The 20,433-nt window shown below is 41.4% G+C and overlaps 1 protein-coding gene across 4 annotated transcripts in view; it reads right to left on the minus strand.

The window, feature by feature from the left end:
• Nucleotides 1–19,918, minus strand: part of EML6 (EMAP like 6) — a 260,832-nt gene extending 240,914 nt beyond the window's left edge. For all 4 annotated transcript variants that reach the window (XR_013441823.1, XR_004923257.2, XM_078056549.1 and 1 more), the window contains exon 1: nucleotides 19,717–19,918. Coding sequence is in view for 2 of the 4 variants with exons in the window: in XM_078056549.1 (XP_077912675.1) it covers nucleotides 19,717–19,913 (197 nt within the window). In the remaining 2 variants the exon portion in view is untranslated. The remainder of the gene's footprint in view (nucleotides 1–19,716) is intronic.
• Nucleotides 19,919–20,433: the final 515 nt, after the last annotated feature.

Genomic DNA, 20,433 nt, shown 5'->3' on the forward strand with positions numbered 1-20,433 from the left:
AATTTACTTTGCAAAGTTCCTTACATGCTTAATCTAATTAAGCTCTCACAGTAACCTACCAGTAGGTCTAGAGGAAGAAGCTGAGGCTGGCTAGGTGACAACCAACAAGTGGTAGAAACAGATTCAAACCTAGGTCTGACTGGCTCTGAAGCCCTAGCTCTTTCTACCATATAAAGTGACTCCAGGACACAGAGGGGCCAAGAGGCTGGGCAAGTGAGGCAGGGAGACACACAAATGGAAAATTACAGCATAGTGTGAGAAGAGAGGTGCGGAGAAAATGCTGTGGGGGTACACAGGAAAGAGACATTGATTCTGTCTCAAGAAATCAGGGAGGGCTTCACAGAAATGGTGTGCTGGAGTTGCCTCTTGGATGAATCTGCCCCACAGACAGACCAGGAAGGGCAGGGCTGTGAGCAGTAACAGAGAGGAAACCGTCTGAGTCACTGCCAAGAGTAGGGTGTGATGGCAGTAAAGGTGGGGTAGGGTGGGGGATGGAGTTATGGTAGGTGATGATGGCAAAAAGGTAGGGTGGGGCCATGCCCCAGTGTTTGAAGCCCATTCAGCAAGCAAGAGAGCCAGCAGGACTTTTGAAGCACAGCAGGGACAAATCAGATCTGTGCTTTCAAAGGATAATCTCAGTGCTAGCATTGTGCAGGAATTCTGGAACCCAAAACCACTTGGGGAAGCTTGTTCTTTTTTGTTTTGTTTTGTTTTTTGGTAACTTGGTTTGTGCTCTTATTATGAATGTTAACTTTAATCATCTGGTTAAGGTGGTGTCTGCCAGGTTTCTCCACTGTAGTTACTGCTTGTCCTTTGTAATTAGTAAGTATCTCGTGGTGAAGTCCTATATAAATACCATGTTCCTCAACAAACTTTCATCGCTGGTTATAACATCTATTGATTTTCTAACTCCATCATTCCAGCTATATTTAATAGGTGATATTCTACTCAAGAAAGAGCCTTCTCCAAAACAAAGAAACAAAGAAACAAAGAAAGAGCTTTCTCTTCTCTCCATTAGTTATTTATATCACTACAAATGCATGCATTTTCATTTTATTCAGTGGTTTGTGATTTGCGCTCGAATTTTCCCAAATGTGGCCAGTGGAAGTCCCTTTAAGCTGGCTCTTATATCATTTTAACATCTCCCCCATTCTTTGAGCACTGCTGTACTTTCCGGCTTTAAGAAGCTACTCCAAACTAATCTTCCCTGTCCCACGCCTAGACTCAGCCTTTTTGTAAGAAGTTCTGATCTTTTTTTGAGGAGAATGGTATTTAGAAACCCAGTTCTGGGTGCTAGGTGTGTGTCTGCTGTTGCTGTGTCATTGTGCATCAGTCCTCTCAATGGGCAGAGCAAGCAAATTGTGTGTGTGTGCATGTGTGTACAAATTTATATACACCTGTATCTGTATTTCTGTGGGAAAATTCTTTAAAATTTCTTGGCCAGCTCCTAACCAGGCCAGAATTTTTAGAAGCGGGCTCATAAATCTGTATTTTTTAAAAGTTTAGCCAGGTTTTCAAACAGAGGCTTGAGTAGGGGAGTGATAGCAGAGGCGGCAAGAGCAGTCGGGAGGCTACTAGAACTGTCCAGACAAAAGTTAACAGGGTGTGAACTCGAGCAGAGGCAGCAAGACCCAGAGGACGTGATCAACCACACTGGGGGCTGACTGGATAGCGGAGACGAAACAGGGAGGGAGGGAGAGGCACTCGGTGTTTCCTGCTTAGATAACTGTCACTGCCGTGGCCCACACACTGTCATTAACGCGTCAGCAATGAACACATGTTTATTTAATTGAACTTCCTCTCGCTTTCCTCCTATAGATTATATAAAAAATCCAAGTGACATTCCGGGAAGAAAATAATTATAAAACATTCTACAGTTTATATCTCTTCCATTACATTTTATCATATGGACTAAAAGCTGAGTGTTACCCCAGGCAAGAAGGATGACTCGTGAGTTCATTGTCAGCAGGGCAGGCTCTCACATAGATAAACATGGCCTGGCCAAAGTGATTGTGTTCATGCCTACTATGCAGAATAATAGACCCGCAAGGCTTTTTACCAAGAAGCAATGTCTGTAACAATATCTCTTATAGTCAAAAAAAAAAAAAAAAAAAAAGAGCTAGAGTCTGCTCGAGATAGAAGTCATTAAGCAGAGATGACTGCTTACTATCACTGCAGCATAAAACTCACCGGAGCATGAGCAAAATTATATAAAGGAGATGTGAGAAGAAAAGTAAAGCTAAAAGCTAATGACCCTTGAATTCTAACTGCTATAACAGAAAGTTTAAAACAGATAAAAGTACATCCCAGAGAAAAATAATCATTCCCACTGCATAGTAAAAGCAATTCATCGATGATCCTTCATTGCCAAGTCCACGGGTCCCTTTCCCAGACTTACACTGGTGTACTCTATTGGGACTGCTGAGGTCTCCTTGACACCCTCTCTGCTCTTGGCCACCAGGGCACTCTACTTACCTGGTTTTCCTCCTACTCCTGACTGTTCCCATCTGTCACAAGCACCTCTTTCTCTGCTGATCTCCTAAAAATTGATCATCCTCAATATCTTTTTTTTTAAAGATTCTATTTATTTGAGAGTGAGAGAGGGAGCGAGAGAGAGAGAGAGCACGAGCAGGGGAGGGGGAGAGGGAGAAGCAGACTCCCTGCTGAGCAGGGAGCCCGAAGTGGGGCTCGATCCCAGGACCCCAAGATCATGACCTGAGCCAAAGGCAAACGCTTAACCGACTGAGCCACCCAGGTGCCCCAATCATCTTCAAAATCCTAACCCTGGCCTCTTCTCTTTCCTTCATGTGGTCTCTGAGTCCTCATCCACTCCTGCATGCTCACTGCAACTCCCATGGCTCTCTACTGAGCAAGGGACTCATATGTATGTACAATCACCTCTTGGATGTCTCACAGACACCTCAATCTAGCTATGTTGAAAGCTGAACTCATTACCCCCTGACCTTGAATGTGCTCTTCAATCTGTTTCAGTAAATGATAACCACCATCCAACCAGGTGACTATGACAGCAACTTGACCATTACCTTACACATTCTTTCTCCCCCACAGCCTATCTCCAATCACCAGGAATCTAAGAATCTTCAGAATATATTCATTGCTTTCTTTGTATTACCACCATAATGATCTCACTCCTGAATTACTTATAGTGCCTCTACTCTGCAATAATCCATTATCCACACTGCAACCAAAGTAACCAGCCCAGAGTCTAAATATAATGATGCTCCTTCCTCCAGAAAGTCTTCTCTGACCACCACCCCCTCTCATGAGTTAGGTATATGCCTTAAGGCTCTCATATACTTTGGGCTATCATAGAACTGAACACACCAATCCAGCTGATCATTTATTTATGAGTATTGCCCTCATGATCATAAATTCCTCGAGAGGAGATGCATACTATTCACTGTTTTGTCCCCAGGACCTAACACAGTGAATGACACATAGTAGACACTCAAGAAATCCCTGTTGTAAATCACTTTTATTCCTCTAAGCTAGGGGTTCTTAACCTGGAGCCCAAGTACCCCTTAATAGAATTCAGGAAGATTTATGTACTTATATGGACTAAAAACTACTAAAAAAATCTTTACTTTTACCAGCTCGTAACAGACTTTAGTATTTCCTATCATTCAGAGTGTAGGCAACAAATTATAGTAGTATTAGCAGCACCTCCACCTTTAGACCAGTAACGTCACAGACATTTCACATTACATTACAGTTGTAGCAGACCTCTCAAACACCAGGCATACTCATCACCACTCTGAAATCATAATTATTAAAACTGCTAGACTTTTCAAATGTATGAGTTAATAAAGCATATATATCACATTAAAGTATTTTATAACTATATTTCAAAACTAGTTAATTTTCTTTACAATCCTATCTATGTATTTTATTTTATGCATTAGGAGACATTATTCTGTGATAGTGGGATTATAAATTGATATATGCACTCTGGAAAACTGTATGGCAGGGCATACAGCAAAACTGATCCTATGTGCATCCTGTGCCCCAGAAGATCCACTCCCACCTGGAATTGCATGTATATGTTTACTTGTACTAGAATGGTGATAGTAGTCAAAAGAAACTAGAAGCCCATCTACAGTAGAATGGATAAATAAATTACGGTATTTCTACACAATAAAAAGTATGGAAGTGAGAATAATCATGTAGAAACACAGACGAATCTCATGAATAGAATGTTGATTGAAAGGAACCAGACACAAAAGAATGCATACTGTACTATTCTTTTTTAAAGTACAACATTAGGCAAAATTAATCTACACTGTTAGAAGTCAGAATAGAGGTTAACTTTGCAGTGGGGGTTATGGCTGGAAGAGGGCACAAGGGGGTCTCTGTGGTGCTGGTAATGTTCTAATTCTTGATGTGGATGAGGGTTATAGGTGCACTGGTTTGTGAAGATTGATCCAAATGTGTACTTTTCAGTATCTATAGAAAAGGACAGAACAAAACAAACCTATTATTCTGAAATGGGATCCATAGGCTTCACAGTCTGTCAAAGGACGTCTATAAAAGAAGTCCTATCCTAACCAGAAATTCCAAGGGGGGGTATCTTAAAATGAACAAACACAAGTCATTCATTTACTCATTCAAAAAATGCTTATTAAGCATCTTCTACATACCAGGCACTATTCTGGGCATTGCAGGCAGGGCAGTGATCAAAACAGTCCTGCCCAAATAGAGCTTATATTCTACTGAAGAGAGATAACAAGGAACAAAATAAATAAGAGCTAAGGAGAAAAATAAAACAGGGATGAATAAAGAATGTGTTGGAGAGGGGTCTGAATGTTAAATAGGGTAGTCAGGGAAGTCCTCACTGAGAAGATGACATTTTGCAGGGACCTAAGGGAGGTGAGTAAAGTCACATGGATGTCTGGGGGAAGAAGGAGACAGACAGAAAGGACAGTGAGTGCAAAGGCCCTGGGGCAGAAAAGTACCTGGGTTTTTAAGCAGCAGATAGGAGGTCAGTGTGAATGGAGTGAGGCAAGGCATGGGGAGAAACTAGGTTAGATCACAGAGGTAACAGGTGGCCAAATTCCCCATTGAGGCTTAGAGGCCATTACAAGAACTTTGGCTTTTATTCTGAGGATTCTGAGCAGAGAATTGACATGACCTGACTTCTGATGCAACCAGATCAACTGGCTGCTGTGCTGAGAACAGAATGGGAGGGCAAGGATGGGAGCAGTGAGAGGCAATGGGTAAGAGGTCTTGGGGAAAGAACATGGAATGAGAAGAGGAGAGAACAGATACCATGAGGAACACAAACACATACACACATTCAAACAGACACACAGATGCATTATTGTTGTCATATTTGCTGCTGCTGTTACTGAAATGGCTGCGAGCAATTTGCAGCCTTCATGACTCTTCACTCAATAGCCCAGCACATATCTCCTAAGACAAGTACTTTCTCCTACATAACCACATTGTACAATTGAATTCTGCTATTAACCTAATATGTGGGCTCATATTCAAATTTCACCAACTGTCCCAATACCACCATTTATAACAATCCTCCCTACCCCGATGCAGGCTCTCACACTGCACTTGGTTGAATCTTTTTAGTCTCCTTTAATCTGGAACCGTCCTTCAATCTCTCGTCTTTTATTTTTTTTTCAATTTTTATTTTTCACAAAGTACAGACCAGCTGCATTGAAGAAAGTCCCTTACTTTGCATTGGTCTGTTTCCTCATGACTAGCCTCAGGTCATGCATTTTGGGCAGGAAAACCTGATGAGCAATGTTGAGGGGCCCCTATATATAAGAGGTGGACTTAGAGAAGAGGAGATCAAGGTCAGTCAGGGAAGTGAGAGAAAACCAGGGGGCTATAACCTCCAGGACAGAAAAGGAAGGATATTGAGTAGAGGGTGACCAACTGTACCCAATGCTGTGAAGAGGTTAAGCTGGACATGGCCCCATTTAGCAGTGGAGGTCACTGGAGCCCTTTCAGAGAAAGATTGCAGTGGCTGGTTAGAGGGAGAAGCCAGTTCTTTATGTTAAGGAGTGAACAAGAGATAAGATGAAGCAGTCAATGGAGACAACTCAGAATCACAACACTTTAATTAGAATGGATTTTAGAAGGGTCTTAGAGATCACAGAGTCAGCCCGCTCATTTTTAGAAGAGGCCCATGTTAAGCACCATGCCCAAAGTCAGGCATCTCACTAGATCCCCCAGGACCTGATTCCCCATAAGATGCCATGCTCCTACTTCTGAGAAGTTTGGCATTGAAGGAAAAAAGGCGTGGGGAGGAATCTCAAAGAAAAGGTTAATATAAAGAAAGTAGAAATCTTCTGCCTTTAATGATCTTCCTAAAATGTAAATCGGCCTTTTTAAATGTTTAAATCCTCCCACTGGTCCCCATAATTTGTGGGACGAGCTGTAAATCCCTTTGCAATCCAGCCCCAGGCCGCTTACTCAGCTTCATCACCCACAGTATCTTCCTCACTCCCACAGTGCTGAACCAAGTACTCTCTCTTCAGGAGACCCGGCTCCTGGGCCCCTGAGCCTTTGCATAAGCCGTTCCCTCCTTGGTGTTCCTTCCCTCCCCTATTTTTCCACCTGGCCTGCCAAATTGCTCTTCATCCTTCAAAAGTCACTTTCTCCAGGAGGCCTGCCCTTGAACGCCTACTTCTATATCTTTGTGTGAAACTCTTCTGGGCCAGGAAAGACTTCGCTTCATTTAGAGCCAGCAGATGTTACTTTACAATCTCTCCAAACACCCTTCTTGCAAACGTTACCTCAGATTTTCAAAAGTTGATCGCCATGTTTCCTAAATCTAAAAGAATATGAATCAAGGTTTTCCTACTAACACAGTCAAAAAATCTTAAGGCATTAAAAAAGTGTTTCATTCATTATAAGATCCATGGACACATTTCAGAAGAAAAACATTGTGTCTTCAATGGCTGGATTTTCCGTTGTAGATCAGGAAAACAGTAGAAGGAACGAGCCAGATAGGATTTGGAGTCTGACTTAAGAGCAATGCAGTAATTGGTCATTATTGCCATCCGAATATTTTTTTAAAACAAGATTCTGAATTCTGCCTTTACATGCCAGCTGACAATATATTTTCAGGATTTTTCTCTTCACGAAGTATGTATAGAATGAGTCCTATAGAAATACCATCTCCATTTCACAGCTCACTCCTTACAAGTAATTTGAGATATGAAGAACTAACAACAAATAAAAATATGTTAGGCACTTATTAAGTCCACAACATGTGCCATACCAGGGAACATACTCAGAACTCAGATCAGGTCGACAGATGGGTAAGTCAACAAATGCACCATAATGCAATGATTCCAGAAGGCATGTACTGGCATTGTGGCCTGGACATACAGAGCAAGAAAGGCCTAAAATAGGCCTTTGAGTTGTCAGGTAAGGCTTCAGCGGGGAGATGACCCTACATCAAGACTGAAGGCAGAATGAGACTGTACAAGCAGAGAAGTGAAGGGTCATTGCGGGCAGGCAAAATGGCATGTTGAAGGATGAAGATACACAAAATACGAAACTGGGCTCAGGAAACTGCAAGGAGTTTGATGTGGCTGGAGGATGTTAGAAGGACATGGAGGGACATCAGGTTGGAGGGGGAGCCAGGAACCAGATTGTAAGAAGCCTTAGAAACCCTGCTAAAGGAGCTTGAACCTTATCCTGTGCAATAGGGAACCTTAGGTAGCTTCTAAGTCTGACTTTAGGAAGAGTCGTTTTCAACACCTGTTAGATGGCCAACCTCACAAAATCATCTAAGGGTCCATGCATGTCACTCATAGCCAGGGCTGGTGTCCAGCAGACGTGCACCAGTATCTGTGCCAGGTAAAATATGAAAATATTTCTTCACCAACTGGTAAAGAGCTGTGCCACCAACATCACCTTGCAGCCTCCTGTGAGTGCCATCTGACCACCTCCCTGGTGCCTGCTAGCATCAGCCCCCTTTCCCATATACTCCCCTCTCCCTCTCCCACCAGACCCTGGCAGGGGGAAAACACCCTAATAGTAGCACTGGCACCCCAGTAGGCAAATGTGTGTTGTCCACTTGGCTCCCCGAGGCTGTGGTCGCCAGCCATTGGCCAGCATCCCCCAGAGACATCCTGGCATGGCCTCTTATGAGAACTGAAAATTGCATGGTGTGTTATATCCCCAATATTTTGTACTTAAGCCCTCTTAACATCCCTTCCTTACCTTTTCTTGCCCTCAACTCAGTATTTCTCACCACTGTTCTGGGTTTTTTTTCTATCAAGAAATCATTTGCCTCCTCTTCTTATCTACCTCCTCTAGTAGAGTTGCCATTTGTTCCTTCTCTTAGCCCATACCTCCCTTATTAGATAATCTTTCTTTAATTTTAATTCCAGTGTAGTTAACATAAAGTGTTATATTAGTTTCAGGTGTACAATATAGTAATTCAACACTTGCATACAACACCCAGTGCTCATCAAGGTAAGTGTACTCCCAATCCCCTTCACCTATTTTACCCATCCCCCTACCCACCTCCCCTCTGGTAACCATCAGTTTGGTCTCTATAGTTAAGAATCTGTTTTTGTTTGCTTCTCTCTCTTTTTCCCCTTTTGCTTGATGATTTCACATATGAGTGAAATCATATGGTATTTGCCTTTCTCTGGCTCATTTCGCTTAGCATTATACCTTCTGGATCTATCCATATCATTACAAATGGCAAGATTTCATTCTTTTTATGGCTGAATAATTTCCACTGTATATCTATACCACCTCTTCTTCATCCATTCATCTATCGATGGACACTTAGGCTGCTATTATAGTTTGGCTATTGTAAATAATGCTGCAATAAACATAGAGGTGCACATATCCCTCTGAATTACTGTTTCATGTTCTTTGGGTAAATACCAGTAGTGCAATTACTAGATCAATCATAGGGTAGTTCCATTTTTAATTTTTTGAGGAACCTCCATACTGTTTATCACAGTGGCTGTACCAGTTTGCATTCTCACCAACTGTGCACGATGGTTTTTCTTCACATCCTCACCAACACTTCTTGTCTCTTGTGTTTTTGATTTTAGCCATTTGACAGGTGTGAGGTGACATCTCATTGTGGTTTTGATTTGCATCTCCCTGATGATGACTGATGTTGAGCGTCTTTTCATGTGTCTGTTGGTCATCTGGACGTCTTCTTTGGAGAAATGTCTATTCATGTCTTCCTCCCATTTTTTAATTAGATTATTTGGGGGTTTTTTTTGTGCTGGGTTGTATAAGTTCTTTATATATTTTGGATATTAACCCTTTATCAGATATGTCATTTACAAATATCTTTTCCCATTCAGTAGGTTGTTGTCTAGTTTTGTTGGTTGTTTCCTTTGCTGTGCAGAAGCTTTTTATTTTAATGTAATCCCAACAGTTTGTTTTTGCTTTTGTTTTCCCTTGCCTCAGGAGACATATCTAGAAAAATGCTGCTACGGCCAATATCAGATAAATTCCTGCCTGTGTTCTCTTCTAGGATTTTTTATGGTTTCAGGTCTCACATGTAGGTCCTTAGTCCACTTCGAGTTTACTTTTGTGTATGATGTTTCATTCTTTTGCATGTTGCTGTCTAGTTTTCACAACACCATTTGTTGAAGAGACTTTTCTTCATTGCATATTCTTGCCTCCTTTATCAAAGATTAATTGACCATATAATTGTGGGTTTATTTCTGGGCTTGCTATTCTGTTCCATTGATCTATGTGTCTATTTTTGTGCCAGTACCATACTGTTTTGATTACTACAGCTTTGGAATACAACGTGAAGTCTGGAATTGTGGTACCTCCAATTTTGTTTTTTCAAGATTGCTTTGGCTATTTGGGGTCTTTTGTGGTTCCATACAAATATTAGGATTGTTTGTTTGAGCTCTGTAAGAGACACTGTTGATACTTTGATAGCGATTGCATCAAATCTGTAGATTGCTTTGGGTAGTATAGACATTTTAACAATATTTGTCCTTCCAATCCATGAGCATAGAATGTCTTTCCATTTCTTTGTGTCATCTTCAATTTCTTCCATCAATGTTTTATAGTTTTCAAAGTATAGGTCTTTCACCTGTTTGGTAAGTTTATTCCTAGGTATTTTATTATTTTTGGTACAACTGTAAATGGAACTGTTTTCTTAATTTCTCTTTTTGGTACTTTGTTATTGGTGTATAGAAAAACAACCAACTTCTGTGTATTAATTTTGTATCCTGCAACTTTACTGAATTCATTTATCAGTTCTAGTAGTTCTTTAGTGGAGTCTTTAGGGTTTTCTATGTATAGTATCATGCCATCTGCAAAGAGTGAAAGTTTTACTTCTTCCTTACCAATTTGAATGCCTTTTATTTCTTTTTTGTTGTCTGATTGCTGTGGCTAGGACTTCCAGTACTATGTTGAATAAAAGTGGTGAGAATGGACATCTTTGTCTTGTTCCTGACCTTAGGGGAAAAGCTCTAAGATTTTCCCCATTGAGTATGATGTTATCCTAGACAAACTTTCTTAAAGCGGCAGCCCTCTGAAACATGGCCCCACCCTATAGGCTACAGCTGATTGGACTGGGTGGACATCCTGTCCAGTGCTAAGCCAATTAGATTTTCTTTCTTGGAAATTTGGAATTAAGACGCAAAAGACTGATTGATTCATCTGGTATTGTAGGACCAAGCTGGATAGTCATGTGTGCTGAAGGGCTGAGATGAATTGTGGAAAGGGATGACTATGTGCAAAATGGATCATTGAGTTAAGAAGCCAGTCTGCAGACATAGAAAATCAAAGCATATATTATCCAGAGAGAGGCAGAGATATGAATCTGTATGAATCTGTGATTCTTACAAGAGAAAGACATAGGGAAAGAGAAAGAAATAGCTGCCTGATAACTGTGCAATGCCTGAAAGGCCAGCCTACTCCCTATAATAGAGTTCCCAAAGATTCTCTTGTCGTCTTATGATCCTCTCCTTAATTGTGTTTCTTTGAAAAAGTTTCAGTTTCTTGCAACTGATCTTTTATTGAGAAGGCATCCTGTCATTTGTGGCTCCTGTTTTATTCTTACCCATAAAATCAATTCACAATGAACACAGAAACATGTTTTAATGACACTGTTAAATAGCAGCTACACTTAACACGAATCCTTGTGCCTTAAAATAATTTTCGATAGCTTTAGAATAATTCTCTGACCAACTTATTTATGTACTGCCAGTCCAGAGAAAGATGATTTTATCTCAGGGAGTTATTGCTGGCCTGCCACTCCCCTCCTTCATGCTGATGGGGAAAGGGGTGGTAAAAAACTAGTGGCCAACTGTGGAATACTTCAACTTCTGGGTTGAGGTCATCTAGGTGCCTGCCTCCCACTGGGGGAAGAAAGGAATGAACTGATGAGGGGGTAGAGGTCAAGGGGCACAATCTCTGACTATTCCCTCTGCATTCCCTTTTGTCTCCAGCAGCAAGGCCAAAGCCTGGAAATTCATTTTTAAAAAGCAAGAATCTTTGGGAGTAAACAAAGCCAATGTATAGACTGTTGCTGGTCCCTAAACCAGCGATTACTAAATACTGCACTGGGTCCTCAAAGTATAAATATGGTTATATTCTTTAAACATAAAAAATTTACACATCCTTATAGTTTCTAACACCATCTTTTCAAATAGGATAGCAACCAAAGCCTCAGATTTCTATTACTTCTAAGTTAATCTTTTTAACAATTGTTTCAGTTTCTGGGTCTCCAAATGTTCAGTATCTTCTAAATGAGAAGAATGGGCCCTCTGCTAGGAGAATTCAAAGGTTATAGACATGCAAGACAATTCAAAGGGAAGAGAATAGTCTTTTCAATAGATAGTGTTGGGACAACTAGATATCCACATGCAAAAGAATGAAGTAGGACTCCCCCTACCTCACACCATATATAAAAATTAACTCAGAATGGATCATCTGCCTAAATGTCAAAGCTAAAACTTTTAGAAGAAAATGTAGGCATAAATCTTCATGAGTTAAATTAGGCAATGGTTTCTTGGATTTAACACCAAAAGTATAAGGAACAAAAGAAATAAAGAAATAAATTGGACATCATCAAAATTTAAAACTTTTGTGCTTCAAAGGACACCATTAAGAAAGTGAAAAAATAACTCGTGGAATAGGAGAAAATATTTGCAAATAACAGATAAGGGATTATATTCAGAATATATAAAGAACTTTTACAACTCAACGATAAAAAAACAATTAAAAATGGGCAAAGGATTTGAATAGACATTTTCTCCAAAGAGAATATACAAATCATCAATAAATTATGAAATGATGATCAATATTATTAGTTATTAGGGAAATGCAAATCAAAATTACAACGAGATCCCATTTCACACCCAGTAGGATGGCTATAATCAAAAAGAACATAACAATTGTTGGCAAGGCTGTGGAGGAGTTGGCACTCAAGACATTGGTGGTACGATTATACATTGCTTTGGAAAAAAATTTGGCATTACTTCAAAAAGTTAAACACAGAGTTACCATATGATTCTGCAAGTCCACTCCAGGTATACACTCAAGATACCAGAAAACACAGGTCTACACAAAGGCTGTGGACATCTCTTCCACTGCTCACAGGGACAAGCTCACCATCTCGTAACTCATTTCAATCAGTGCCTGCTTGGTTCTTTCTGGAGCATTTAGAACACAGGCCTAGGTACCATCTTAATGAAAAAATTAATTTTGTTAATTTAAGAATTTAATCAATGTATAGATCATATATATTATTAAAAGTCTATTTCGCTAGCTGGCAATCTCATTTGGGTTGAAAAAAACACTGGTCTACTGAGCTCTGAAACATACCAGTGAGGTCCCTAAAATATTGCTGTGGCCTGTGACCAGAAGCATTGGCATCACTTGGGAGCTGTCAGGCCTCATACCAGACTTACTGAGTCAGAAGCTAGATTTCAGCATGTGCTCAGGTGACTCCTATGAACAATGATATGTGAGAAGAAATGTCTGCTCTCAAACACTTTAATTACACTTAAGATCAATCCACATATGACAAATTTGGGTTAAACTTACAAAAGAAGCCTGACTGCTAAAGATATGTAGTCTGGTGGCTTAAGGATGGCTTTCCATGTGGTTTCAAGACGAGTAAGTCCCAGATGCAAAGCCAGCAAGTCAGCCTTCCCAGCAGCTTCCTTTTTTGGTGGCAAGAATGTCACCTACATTGCAAAAGTGTTCAGATCCAAATCCTTGTGGGTAGGAGAGGGCTTAGGACAGCTCTGCTTAGAAATGCTGCCATGGAACAGTTTTTCACTTACCACAGTATAATCTACATTCTGATTGACTGTTGTTTGTGGGGCCAATATCATTCTTTGTAAGAGAGTATATTCCCGTACAATGTTTTCAAACAATGACCCACTATATAGTAACCATTTTTTTCTAAATAAAAACATGGTCATATATTCTGAATTAAAAATAGAGAGCCACGATATGATAGAGAAGTATATCTATAACAAGAATTGAATGGAATATTTGTGACTGTCCAGGGAAATCTAGGACATATGGTACCAAGACCCCTGAGGCACTAATGACCTGGATGAGAATTACAATGACCTTGGTCTTTCTCTGGGTATCTACACCAGAATTCTTGGCACACCAAATTCCTCCTCACCCTGGTGTCTTTGCATGTCACCTCTCCTCTGCCATGCCGTCTTCACTTATCCGCCCTTCTCATCCTTCTGGTCTCGGCTTAAATGCCATCTCCCTAGAGAGCTGCCCTGGAATCCTATGGCAGGTAGCTCCCACCAACCCAGTTCCTCTCTATGATCATTCCCTTCTCAGTACTTGTTACAATCTATATTCACCGTGTCTTTTTGTTCATTCATTGTTGGCCTCCACCATCAGAATGGAGGCAAGAATGTGGTCTTATTCACTGCTGCACTCCCTGCACTTGGTACGTTCTAGAGAGTAAATGCGATTTTGATGAATAAACAAGTAAAATGTTCCCAATTTAGGGTATAAACAAATCTTAATAAAAATTACCAAATAGGGATGCCTGGGTGGCTCAGTCGGTTAAGCATCTGCCTTCGGCTCAGGTCATGATCTCGGGGTCCTGGGATCAAGCCCTGCATCGGGCTCCTTGCTCTGCGGGGAGCCTGCCCCTCCCTCTGCCTGCCGCTCCCCTGCTTGTGTTTCTCTCTCTCTCTCACGAATACATAAAATCCTTTTTAAAAATCACCAAATAGACTATACCTTATTAATAAGAATAACAATAATAAGATTATTTACGAACAGATCATAAACTTCCATCAAAGCCTTTCACTTCATGCTCTTGCAAATGAACAGGATCAAATGAATAGTCAACGGTACTACTGAATTACTTTGTTTAAATCTCTTTCCCTCTCAGAGCCACTCCCACCCAGAGGGAAATGAGAAGATTACCTCTCAGAGATGGGAGAGAGGGGAATGCAATTAGATGACACAGATCTATATATAAAAGTATCTGGTACAGAACAGGTACTCAACTCAATATGGGTTTGATTCTTTATAGTTACCCCCATGTTTCCCTTATTCAAACTGGTCAAGGGACTAAAGAATATGAAATCACATTTCCAGACCCTCATGTGAACCTGTTCACTCAATACTCTACACCCAACCACGGCTGTTAGACCCCTCTTTTCAAATTCAGCAAGTTCAATTGTATTTGCAGCACCACACTATTTTAGCCATGTCACAATTGAGACTTAATTTTTAAAAATATCTCTAGTAGATCATTGTTTTGGATAATTGTCTCAGAGCTGGTAATGTTCCTGAGGTGAATTTGAACATGGCTCCACTTCTAGATTGAGTTCTAGCAATCAGCTTCAAATACTCCTAATAAACTGATAAGCACCAGACTGATAAACAGAGTTAGGAGAAGCAAGAATCTCACAGAGTTCTGGTTAGAAATAAGGCACAGTGGTAGGGCCACAGTGACTGAGAAAAGTAAAAAGCGTGTAAAACAGTGAAGCAATAACTTTGGGCTTTGGAATCAGCCCTGGGTTCCAATTCCCATTCTATAGTCTGCTAAATAGTGACCACGGGCAAGATCCTTAGCCCCTCTGTGCCCTGGTTTCCTCACCAGTAAACTGGGGCTAACAATAGTTCCAATGTCATTAGGTTGTTAAGAGGATGGATGAGATAAATCTGTACACACATTTATTTAGTGCTGAGTCTGCACTCAAGAAATGTTGGCTCTGGTTATTAAATTTATTCTCATCCTCAAAGATCTTATATACACTTATAAATGAAAATAGAATGAAAGAAAAGTACTAAATGATACATATTAAGTGAGCAGCAGTGGTCACAAAAGATGCAAAACTTTAGGAGTGCTAGGCATGCCTTCATCTAAGGATGGTATAAGGTCTCATGGGAGTGGTGAAGCTGAAGCAGATGGGGCCATGCAGGGCGTGGATACAAACAGGCCCCCTGCGGTGGGCACTTACTGTTTGCCAAACACTGTGGGGCACCTTGTATGTAATCTCCACAAGCTACAAGGCAGGTACCTTTAAATCTCTAATTTGTAGGGGCGCCTGGGTGGCTCAGTCGTTAAGCGTCTGCCTTCGGCTCAGGTCATGATCTCAGGGTCCTGGGATCGAGCCCCACATGGGGCTCCCTGCTCAGCCAGGAGCCTGCTTCTCCCTCTCCCACTCCCCCTGCTTGTGTTCCCTCTCTCTCTCTGTGTCTCTCTCTGTCAAATAAATAAAAAATCTTTAAAAAAAAAATAAATAAATCTCTAATTTGTAGATGAGAAACTGTTTTACTGGTGATAGCTAAGGCTCACAGAGGTTTAGTAATTTCTCCAAGTCGCCCAACTGGTGGCAGATCTGGGTTTCAAATCAGATCTGACAATCCACCACTGTGCCATTGTTGGGGAGAAGGGTTGATATGGAGATAAATCATTCCAGCATGAGGCAGGAAAGAACAGAGTAATGTTTTCATATGGCAAGTGGGAAGCAAACAATATATACTTCAAAAAAGAAAAAAAGGAAAATAAGGGAGGAATAGTGGGTTAGGGCCAGAAGGAATGGAAAGCTAAGGAGTCTGAGCTTCAGCTGGTGGACAATGAACAATCTGTTTTGTTTATGGTGTAAGTCTGTGCTTTTAATGAAATACTACTAATGCCATGACTAAGAGCAGTTATTGAATACCAGCTCAGGGCCAGGTCCCAGTCTAAACCATTTGCATACATTATTTCCAAAAGTTACAATTTGCAATTTAGGTATTATTATCCCCGTTTCACAGCTAAACAAGGCCCTGAGTGGTCAAGCCAGTCATTCGGGTGACTCCAGTGAACAGCACAGTGGGGTTCATCACTGAGTGTGTGCCAGGTCAAAGGCAATACAAAGTCCTGAAAGAGTATTGCACAAAAACCTTCCTTGCACTAGAGAGTGAAAAAATAAGAAAAAGGAAAATGGAGACAGGGAACTAGTCAGAAACAATATGCCAATCCAGAGTAAGGAGATAAATGTCTTAAATGGAGTCACTGAAAATGGAAGGGAGGTGACAGAGAGCAAAATGTGTTCATGACCTTTTCTTTCATTTACTCCATTCGCGTCATGATCTGCTACCTGCAGTAGAAACCAAGTTAGTAAATATTCCAGTCTCTATTACCAGCCTTGCCTTTAAGCCTGAATTGAGTCCTGTTGTTAGTCTAAGAGCAAACACGGCTTCTAGTATTTACCTGTCCTGTCACAGTGCTATCAGGGCTAAAATAGGCATCATCCTCTAATCTGTTATCTGTATTGAAGGGTAAATCATTCAAAAGAATAAAACTAAGCCTCCACATCCAATAAATCACATTATGCTTCACATATCAACATTTTAAAAAATCTGACTTAAACACATAGTCTGTCAAATCAGGAAGACACATATGCTAAGCTCCAGTGAGCTCTGCCAAATCCTACATTATTATTGAAGTTCATCGTGATCTCAGAGATCACACGGTTTTATAAAATGGAGTGGTGTGGTATCAATATTTGTTGGGCTGCTTTCTAGTTAATATTCTGCGGAAAGTAGCAGAATAAATAAAGCAGTAGGAAATATATGCACCATGAATATAGCTTTCAAGCTAAGCCAAAAGCTAATAGATAATTACTTACATTATCTCATTTGACAGAATCAAGAGTTAGAAGCTTGAACGATCATATAATGTTTCCAAAAACCCAAAACATTTTTGCACTGAAACCTTAGCTATAGTCCTCCTCATTCATTAGCTAACTGCAATATGTTAAGTGGAAAATCAGTAGTGTAACAGGAACACGAGTTGAAATTCATAAAGATAAAAGAGCCTAATTTTCCTGTCCACATCCACAGTTAATACATAAAGATTCCCAACAATTTACAATATTAATCTGAAATATTCAAATATATTTCTGGGAATAAAATTATGAAAGAAATGGCACTCAGGAGTCTCACTAAGGCTAAAAACAAATGTGGTCTGTGTACTGCGTTTATCAGAAAAAGATATGTATGTAAGATAAGGCAAAATAACAGCATATACAGGCTCATTTTACAGCTCTTAATTACATAGTGATCTATGGTTTGTGTTTTTAAATCTGTTGGACTTAATTTTATTCCTATGTGCAAAGACACATACACAGATATTAAAGAATTCTGCTCACCTGTACATACTCAGACTCAACCAAATATCATGAAAAATTTAGCAGTAAAGTCCAGTCTCCAAGGGTAGGCTTACCACTATGCCACAATTCAGTATAAAGATACAACTACCTTCATAATAGACCAGAAGCTAAGTTGTGATTTTTTTTTCATCACTTGAGTCTTCCTGCAAACCAGTTACACAAACAGCTTCATTCACCTTTTCCTCCAATCTGAGTGTTTAACTAAGCCATGTATCATCACACTCCCACCAGTCCAGCTGCCTGTCATCACAGCACTTTACTGCAACTCCACCCTTTTCCCCCCTTCAGTTTCAACAGTGCATTTTTTTTTTCCTATTAAAGAAAAAAAAATTAAGATTAGGAGTTCAAACCCTCAAAGTAGTTCAGTGAGCTGTCACAACAATATTATTTAACCCCAGGGAATTTTCTGTTTAATTGCCACTCTCTTCATTCCCCCAAAGGGCTACATCTTATTTAGATGGTGTAATGGAAAGCACCGCATTAAGAAAGACAAAGCAAAAACATAATGGGTTTAAATTTTTAAACATCTAACCTTTTCACAAGTCACTTTTCATCATTTGCACCTGTGACTTTCATAAGCGGCCTGGCAACTGGAGAAGCAAAATCTCCAGGACAGAACCAAGTGGGATGCCCCAATCACAACCCTCATTGTATCAGGAAGCAAAGAAAAAAGCTATTTTCTCATATGTGACAGGAAGAAAGTTTTACATGTCAGCTCCACCCAATCTTGGGAATAATAGACCTTCTAATATTTAAAATCTTCATTTTCTAAAAGTCAAGTTTTTTTAAAAATATATATCTTACTGTATTTTCAAATATTAAGTTTTTACATTTTGTAACAATTTTTCAACTGTAGGGCTCAGATAAAAAGGGGGGGACTGCAGAATAAGCACAACACTAGAAGGGGGGAAGAAAGCAAGACTTTTAAATCATTCTCCCCAAGGAGAAATCAAAACCATTAACATTACACCACATAACCACTTATTTCATTATGAAAGGCAAACTTAGAACACAAGTGGTAATATTCTGAAATGTGACAGAAGTAGTTCTACATCAATGAACACACAAGTTTGGAAGGCACAAATATGGTCTCTGTCAGTTGTAGTCTATCCTCAGCAAGCCATTTGCCCCATGGGTGAGGCTCCCATATGGAAATCTTCCTTAACTGCAGAAGGCTGAATGGGATTCCCTGTGAACAGCATCTGGACCACACCTTGTTTGGTCACATAAGCAGCTGACAAGAGCTGGAGGAAAATGCGTCTGGTCCAGAGATGACAGGACAGGGCCAAGAATCAAAATATGTCCCTCTACGGTTTAACAGGGAAGGCCCCTTAAAATGGCTATTTATCTAATTGTGTTTTTCTAATCAGTCTTGGCTACCCACTGCCAGATGTTGGCCTTTCGGGGGGCTGACTGGTAGGATTTTGTGGTCCAGCAATTGCCATCATTTTATAACCTCAGTGATGTTGTGGAAGCATCCATTTAGTGTATAAATATGGTTGTTTTTTTTTTTTGGCATTAAAACACTGCCAAGTGAAATATTAGAGAACAAACTCCCCACCCATTGCAGAAATTTTCCAGTTTCAAAGCATCTGGGATGAAGATTCCAAATTACCTATAGCAAAATTTCTTCTAGATTTTTTTAATCCTCTTGCTTGTTGAGGAACCTACTGAGGAGCTTGCCAAAGATGACACCCGCCGTTCAGATTATTGGTTCTACATTTACCCAGTTAGGGCAGGAAGAAGTGTTTGATGGTTACCCGGGATCCTTCCACTTGTAGCCGGAAAGAACACCCAAAAAGCAGCAGGACACTCAACTCCTTAGAGATTTAAAAGCCTTCCAGAGGAATAAAGAGGAAAGAGATCTCTCCCTCCCCACCTGCACCCCCCACCCTGTCTTTGCCTTAGTCTTAGAATCGCAGCCCTTCTGTAATTCCATGCAGTTCCAGAGAGAATCCTTTACTCCAGAGGGCTCCTGCATCTGACCCCAGGAAAGCCCGTTTGGTCATCCTTCTCCCCACCCTTCCAATCTCCACACCCAACCCTTCCCCACGACCCCAGGCCACTTCCTTACCTGATAATGTCGTCGTTGTGTCCCAAGAAGAATTTTTGGCTGTGCTCTCGGGTGTTGTAAACCACCCCGACCCCAGCCACAAAGTAGACCACCTCCTTGCCGGCCGTGTAGTACAGGTTGTTGCGGCACTGGTGACCCCGGTACCCGTACACCCACTCCAGCCGGAGCTGGCAGCTGGGAGCTGTCCGATCCGCCATGATAAGCCGACCCCACGCGCCCCCCGGCCCCCCCGCGCGCGGGTCCGCGGCCCCTGCGCGCCGGGTCTGTCCTCGCCAAGACTCGGGCTGCGGAGGACCTGCAAGGGCTCAGTGTGCAGCGCCGGGCGCTGATTTCCGCGGCGACGCACAGACACAGCCCAGTGCGCCCGCCGCCACCATCATCCGCCGCCGCCGCCGGAGACAAGCCGCCGGTGCGCGGCCGCCAGACCCCGCCGGGCGCCCCGGCTCCCTCTCCCCGGGCAAGGCGTCTTCGCGGGCGCCAGCACTCGCACGCGCGCGCCTCACTGCACCTGCGGGCTTCGGCCCCCAGGAGAGGTTCTTGGGGGGGTCACCCCACCTTTTAAATCAGGGATCTGCATATCCAAACACTGATTACCCAGTTCGCTCCCTGAAGTTTGCAGTGCGTGGGGGCTTCGCAGCAGGCAATGGGATTTATTCTGTGACAGCTTTGATTTGACAGAGAACCCGGGTAAGCTTTGCCATCACCATCGCTGGATCC

The sequence above is a fragment of the Halichoerus grypus genome, chromosome 10, assembly GCF_964656455.1.
Source record: "Halichoerus grypus chromosome 10, mHalGry1.hap1.1, whole genome shotgun sequence".
NCBI lineage: Eukaryota > Metazoa > Chordata > Mammalia > Carnivora > Phocidae > Halichoerus > Halichoerus grypus.